Source organism: Atta cephalotes (assembly GCF_000143395.1).
Source record: "Atta cephalotes unplaced genomic scaffold scaffold00049, whole genome shotgun sequence".
Taxonomy (NCBI): domain Eukaryota; kingdom Metazoa; phylum Arthropoda; class Insecta; order Hymenoptera; family Formicidae; genus Atta; species Atta cephalotes.
The window spans coordinates 1845058-1853112 of NW_012130113.1; the positions used below are offsets into that span (position 1 = coordinate 1845058).

At 25.0% G+C, this 8055-nt stretch overlaps 1 protein-coding gene across 1 annotated transcript; it reads right to left on the minus strand.

The window, feature by feature from the left end:
• Window positions 1–2188: 2188 nt before the first annotated feature.
• On the minus strand, window positions 2189–7149 carry LOC105622897 (4-coumarate--CoA ligase 1-like). The gene is made up of 8 exons (XM_012204305.1): window positions 7132–7149; window positions 6837–6956; window positions 4857–5064; window positions 4226–4701; window positions 3471–3648; window positions 3157–3378; window positions 2754–2983; window positions 2189–2332 (listed from the first exon to the last, which is right to left on the minus strand). The coding sequence occupies exons 1-8, from the start codon at window positions 7147–7149 to the stop codon at window positions 2189–2191; spliced, it is 1596 nt and encodes a 531-aa protein (XP_012059695.1).
• Between the last annotated feature and the right edge of the window lie 906 nt (window positions 7150–8055).

Sequence of the window (8055 nt, forward strand, 5' to 3'; positions counted from 1 at the left end):
GTGTCAATGTTATCTGAGCTAGTGTTATTAACCATAAATCGTAAATTTTTTACAAGCCAAATTTTTGATCTTTTTGTTAATAAATAAAAATTGTTAATAAATAAAAAATCATTCCTAAAGGATAATCATTATTCTTCAAATTCTTTATTATAAATTCTATGTTCTTATTATAGAATATAAAATTTGATAATAAGATCTTTCTATCAACTAAATTATATATGGTCTCTATCTTGACATGCGGAATGGTTCGAATAGAACGATAAATACCTGCCCGAGAATGTCTTTTTATGATACCAGTCTAAAATAATAATATTGTCTTTATTGATGACCGATAAATCCAAAAAATTCAGACAATGGTTTTCTTCATATTCAATAGTGAATTTAAATCTATTATGCTGTTCATTAAATGAATTCAAAATTTAAGTGATTTTATCTTTAGGTGCAATCATCAGACATAAAGACATCAGACATAAAGACATCATCAACATATCTAAAATTGCATATGCCATTGTAAAGAAACCCGAAATTGTAAAGAATTTAACACTTTCTCTTTCAAATCCTCCATGACAATGATAGAGGAAATGATAGAGAAAAGGGGGAACTCATAGGTGTGCCAAAAATTTGTTTGTAAATAATCCCATTAAAAGTAAAATATTTTATTGCGAAAAAGTTAGTATTCCTAATTTTGAAAAGAATTAAAAGAAATATTTCTGAAATGATATATATTAAAGAACAAAAAAACGGTTTATGTTTAATGAAAGACTGAGTTATTGGATAATTCTTATTTTAATATATTTGACGATATACGAGAATTTAAATAGTCACAGTTTTTGAACAGACTTGTTTTTATATTCGATTTTATTGACTTACTTTTATTTGACCTATACTTCATATCAATTTTTCATATTAATTTTCAAATGAGCAAGAGTCAGTATCTTTATTGTACTTAATCGGATCTTTGATTGAGAGTTTACATTAGTTTTAAAATATCGTAAATTATTATTTGATTCTGTACCTCTTTTTCACACTAATAATATATATTATCTTAATAAATCTATTCGTTCTACAGAATATCATAAAATATATTATAAAATATAATACTTGTAATTAAAGAATTTTCAAATTGTTTGATACAAGTTTATGACAAACTGGATTCTCAGTCTCAACCGAGGAATTTGGCAAATTTATTTTATCAATAAACATAATTAATCTACTGTTGACTGAAGTATCCAAATGTTCCTAACTTATTGTCATCTGGCGGGATATGTATTGACATTTGAATTTTTTTATATCTATTTATATTTTGACACTTTATCATTGATGATTTTTAAATTTTCATTGTATCCGTTATTTTTTATTCGTTAATTTAAGATTGTATGTCTCTGCGTTGTAGCACTGAAGAAGGCTTTGTAAGCCGAAACATTTATTAATTATATTAATTTAAACTTAATTTAATTATAGCTCGAAATAAGCCATGATATTGTTGTTAATTTTTAAGATAATATACGAGCATTTTTTACTCCATTTTAAATAAGTATAGGTAGTTGTCTTTATTGACAAATTTGAAAAAGCTCTAAACCGTCAATCAATTCATATATGAAGCTTAGCTGATTGAAAGTTAAATACACCTGATCAAAGATCAATCAGCGAGAACAAATTCTTGCATTTTAATAATTTCGAAAATGATATAATTTTCAATGAGAAATGACTATCAATTAGATATTGAATCGATATCAAAATCATTCGTATCGATGTTAACTTGCTAATAATTTGTTAAGTTTTTCACTAGTTGTTATATGGCTTCAAATGTTTTTAAATGATTATAACTACCGAGTTAATAATAATTTTTAATATTAGCTATATTATTTAACATATACTTTCTATATATCATTTATTTTAATTACTCTTCTGTTCTCTTTATATTTTTTAATATTAAACAAAGCATACAAATATTAAAAAAAAGTAATTTTGTAACTGTCATAGCAGAAACACATTTTTTAAAAATTATTTAAATCTAAATATTACATATTTCTATCAATTACTACAATAAAACAATTTTTTATTTGATAATCAATTAATAATAATCTATATTTATATCTTGTATTCTGAAGTAATAAGAGTTATATTTTCATAAATTAAAGTTATTATAAAAGAATTATGTAACTAATTATCGTATATACTTAGTTTCTTAGTCATTTCTTTTAAATCTTTTTTTTGAAATTTTCCCAGAACCTGTGTATGGAAAACTATCCAGAAATATAACTCCTGCACGTAGTTTACATCGATCTTCCATGTTCTCCGCCACAAAATCTATCAATTCCTGTTCTGTCACCTATACAAAGAAAATGAAAAAGATTAATCCAACACATAAAATATTTCCTATTTTGTATTAAAAAAATATGTAAACATAACATAATATATAAACATAACAATAGTCTTGCCTGCTATTTCTTCCTTCGCGATTCATTTGTTCTTATCAAATCTTTATTTCTTTAACTTTTAAACTGATTTATTCATTGCACTCTATTTTTGATCGAGTTAATATGCAAATTTTTTTATTTGTTTTTTAATTATTTTAATCAAGATCCTTATTTCTATAAGTGTAATTCTCTTTCTGGTAGACATCTATTAGATATTTTAAGAAAATATCTGACGAAAGACTCAAACTCGACTCGCTGTTAGAAATATTCTGATTTTATTTTGTAAACCTTTATTTTATGACTTTATTATATATTTCTAACAAATGATTGTACCTCGATGCCAGGCTTCTTGCTAACATAAGCAAGAGGATGTTCATTGTCTAATGCATGAGGCACTCCTATTATTGCAGCTTCTAGCACTGCTGGATGTGATATTAAGACACCCTCGATTTCTCCGGGAGAGATTTGCTGACCTCTATATTTTATGAGTTCCTTTATTCTGTCGATAATGAATAATTCTCCATCTTCATCTATATAACCGATATCACCCGTGTGCAACCATCCTATTTTTTAAATTTACTTTTATGCCACTATATTTTTATAATTATATTTATTATATATATTTTTGAGATCTAATGAAATATACTTGATTTAATTTTTGCATGTATTGTAATTGTAATTAATTTTTAAAAATATAATTATATTATTACTTATTATTACAATAAATATGATTTACCTTCTTCATCTATCGTACTTTTTGTCGCTTCAGGATTTTTATAATAACCAGTCATAATGGTTGCAGATTTTACCCATATTTCCCCCGGTTGATTTGATTCAAATATTTTCCCGTTTTCAGGGTCCACGATTTTTATTTGCGTATTCTTGGCTACGACTCCATTAGATCCATTCTTATGCTGTGATTGCGGCAATGTTATAGGACCACCGGTTTCTGTCATTCCTAGAAACATAAAAAATATAATTAAAAATAATTAAAATTATATCATCTACATAATATATTAATTAATATCTTATTGCTTTTTTTGTATTTACCATAACCTTGCAATATTTGAATATGTGGTAAAATATATTTCAGTTTTTCCTGCACTTTTTTATTCATAATTGCACCACCGTATATTATAACTTTCAAAGATGATAAAGGATATTTCTTTATACAACTCGCTTTGAGAAACCGATTCAGTAAACTTGTGCTTAAAAAAAGAAATTCTACCTAGATAATAAAACAATTCATATTTTGAATTCTATTACGTATCATGTGCAAACTACTTGTAAATATAAAACTAATCATGTATCTAATTCATAATGTAAAGAAGTAGATAGATATTATTATTATAAAAAACATTATTATAATGTATTTTTTTTTAGTCGTTACAATTTGCACTTATGTTAATTGGCAAGATATATGCTATTAATTCATTAAAATACAATTTGGTCAAATTAAACGAAAAATGATATAAAAATTTTACAAAAATTAGTATAATTATTTACATAATTAATAATATAAATTAATATAATTATTAATATACAAGAATTAATATAATTATTTTAATAAAAAGATAAGTTAAATTACATATAAAAATGTTAGATTATAATAAAAACTAAATTAAAACTAATTAGAGTAAAAATTTACTTATAGCAGAAAATTACTTGCTATTACTTATTTACATTAGTGTGAAACAATTTAGTTATATTATTTTTAGAAAATACAAAAAAATTAAAATAATTCTACTTTAATTATTCAATGAAACTAAGAAAAATAAAACTTTTTATATATAACATAATATTACTTGATATTTCTCGATCAGTTGACAAGTCATCTCCTCGTTAAATTCAGGACAGATGATCACTTTGCGTCCTTGCTCAATTGTAATCAAATTCAGGAATATCCCAGTCACCCAATAAAGAGAAGAAAACCAAAGGAATATCTCATTAGTCGAGTCAATACTTTTATTCTGACAGATATATAACAGAACGCGATTGGACAATTCAACGCCTTTTGGCATCCCTGAAGTGCCTGACGAATGTAAAATACATGCCGTCTTCGTGATGTCAACGTGGTCAACATAATGGAAATTTGCTATTTCTACATTGCTGCAATTACTCAAAATATCGGAGAACGAAATCGCATCAACATGCTTGCCAAAAATTACTATCGTGGGACTGCAATTCTGCTCCTTTATCGCGCTCAAGATGACATCTATTGATTTCTCGCTGCAGAAGATCACCTTCGGCATGATCATTCGCAAAACGTGCAGCGCAGTTTCTAATGATAAATAAACTCATAATTAAAAAAATAAACATTGCCCTAAAGTAAATAAAATTGTATTTGCGTGTATTTTACTGAAAATACATTTACTATTTTTAATTTTGCACATAACGTGGAATATTGTAACATTTAATAGTCGCGAAAGAACTTACTTAGATTCATGTTCTCGTCCCATGGATTGAAAATCACGTTGGTATAAATTGCTGAAAGACAGGGCACGATGGAATTACAATGATTACCCGTACACACACTGATGATATCGTTAGATTTGACTCCTTGTTTTTGTAGCCACAAAGCGCATCTCACAACTTTATCTTGCAACTCCGCGTATGTAACCGTCTCTTCAGTGCGTACATCCAACTGCACAGTATTATTATAAAAAATGTTCCAAAACAATAAGGAATTAGTTATATTGCAGAGTCATTAGCTTATTATTGAAAGAATCATCTATAAATTCCAAAACATTTTTTATTGATTAAAAGAAGAAATTAAATTTTATAAAAACTATACATAATTGTAAAAATGTTCAATCAGTTTTTAAAGACTTTTATTTGAATTCTCGTTTTATTTTATTTATTTTTTTATTTACTATGAACTTTTTTTAATGCGTATTAAATTGTATCACAAAAAATTTTCGAAATGATAGTCCCAAGATATTTATTACTAATCATTTCTGATTAAGTTTAAAACAAAATAAGTTTTGCGGTATTTGTTATGTAATACTGAGTATATATAATACTGAGAAATATATGTTGATATAATCACTTCAATTACTGCGAATTTAATTGTCCGTGTTTTCATTTATTGTTTAAAAATAGTTTTTGACAATGTTATAATAAGAGTTTTATTTATGATATATTTATGATATAAGAGTTTTATTTAATTTTGTTGCTAGTGATGATTAATTCTGCAATTATTTTAAAATTATAATTAAAATGTTTTCCATTTTATATAAAACTTTGATATTAGCTATATCGCAACTTCACTAACCAGCGATTATTGGCAAATATCGGGTGCATTCCAAATTACACATGAAGCACATGATATATCGTTTTATTCTTCTTTATTATTTAATAAACAACAATGATGCCTCATGCACTTCATGTATATCTCAGAATACCTATCATGTAGACCTGATTTTATTATCGCAATCTTTGATGTTAATTTGTTAAATTTACATTTCAATTGTTTTGTAGATTTTCTCTTAAATTTGCTTAGTCTTCTAATTGTTTTGACGAAGTATTTTGAAAATCTTCCATGTCTTACTTTAATTAATCTGAAATAATATTTTATTTCATTCGAATACAAAAATTGAATAAGCTAATTTAATCTTTGACAATTTATATTTAATTAAACTTCTTTTAATAACAGAACCCAAACTCTTGGCATTCTGTTGATGAGTTCTTTAAATATCTTAATCAAAGACTTGATTGAAGATTTAATCTAACTGTAGTTTAACAGCTACAGTTTATCACGTACTGTGTAAACATTTTAATTTACTCTAACCTATACATATACTTATCATCGCTAATATTAATCATTTTAATTATAAAATATCTATTTTTTATAAACCTTTTCTCTTATTACTATAGATACATAAATTTTAAAGTTTATATTTTTTTCTAGTAAATTCTATATTAATATTTCTATTATTAATATTATATTATACAAGATGTTCTGCGAGATTTTTGCCAAACGCTTTTTATAGATAGAATAGTCTAAACTGAGTCGAAAAATTCTTTATCATTTTGCAATTTTCGCAATAATTAACGAGGTATTAATTATTAAAAATTGCCAAATGTTGGTCTTCAATAATTTTTTATTCAAATACTATTAACTTTACAGAAAAACAACATGAGGCAAAAATTATTTATATCCTCCTTATAGAACTCTAAGGATTTTTTCAGAATTTTTTCAACTTTTTAATATTGCATTTTCTTATTAACAACTATTTTTATCAACACGAGAAAATACGGAGACTAATATTTGGCAATTTTTAGTAATTAATATCTCGTTAATCATTGCGAAAATTGCAAAATGATAGGACTTTTCAATTCAGTTTAAGCCGCTCTATCTACAAAAAAGTGCTTGGAAAAGTCTCACGGGACACCTTGTATATAAAATTGACTCACGTGTGCAATTTTTTCTCCATTTCTTTTAATGCTGCTCCATATCACATTTCCGAGACAGTTGTATTTATTCAAATCATGTGTTATTTGTCCCTTATAAATGCCATTTTCCACAGTGAAAATCTGTAAATAACAAATTAGATTATTTTAATTGTTTATATTTTTGAATACAATACTTTTAAACTACATATCTTTAATGTACATATTTAATGTCATATAATCATGGTTTTTTTTATCGAATGTAACATGAAAAAATTAGCTATATCAACAGATGATTATTATGTAATTTTACACTTACCATTGGAACATCAACCATTTTAGAAATATCTGGATCTCTTAACATAAATATAAGATTCTGAATGCTCCAATAATATCACTTTACAATACTGGATCATAAATAGAACATTTTAGTTATTCTAAATGAGCGAATTATAATATTATATTTTATTAAAATTATATTAATATTATATTAAAATTAACTATCAAATTGTGTGAAATGTGTGTTGGAAAAATGTAATGAAGAATTTACAATTTTCTGCACACTCTCCATTCATGGAAATTCCGTAATATAAAGAATAAAATATGAATGCATTATGTTTCTTAATTTATTATTACTTTATTATACTTTCACTAAAATTAGAAAAAAAGATCTTATTTTTTCTTAGATCTTTGATTTCTTTAAATTTAAAATCCAAAACTTAGATTTTGATATTATGTGAAGTCATAATATCATCATCTAACTTTTTCCATTAATAAGTTTTTCAAACACTTGATTACGAACTTATATATGTTTAATCTAGCGTTTAACTTCTACAAGAATAGATTTTTCCATTCATTTTCTAGTTGACGAAATATTAATTTCTAAAGATTACCGAATAAGCAATTGCCGAATCACATAATGTTGTTCACATACCGAATAAGCGATTGTCGAATCACATAATATTATTCACATAATCCTATGATCAAAAACTGAGTCGAAAAATTCTCTATCATTTTGCAACTTTTGTAATAATTAATGGTTGGGCGGCTTATTCGGCAATCTTTAGAATTAATTAATATTTTATCAATCATTGCGAAAATTGCAAAATTGTATAGGACTTTTTGGCTCAATTTTCAATCAGAAATAATAATAATAATAATAAATAATAATAATAATAAATAATAATAAATTCAATTATAAATATATATATATATATAATATATATATATATATATATATATA

Coding starts and splice junctions, on each gene's coding strand:
- LOC105622897 (XM_012204305.1), bottom strand. Junction 4,702..4,856: donor GGACGAGAACATGAATCTAA/GTAAGTTCTTTC, acceptor ATTTATCATTAG/AAACTGCGCTGCACGTTTTG. Junction 3,379..3,470: donor TCAAATATTGCAAGGTTATG/GTAAATACAAAA, acceptor TTATGTTTCTAG/GAATGACAGAAACCGGTGGT.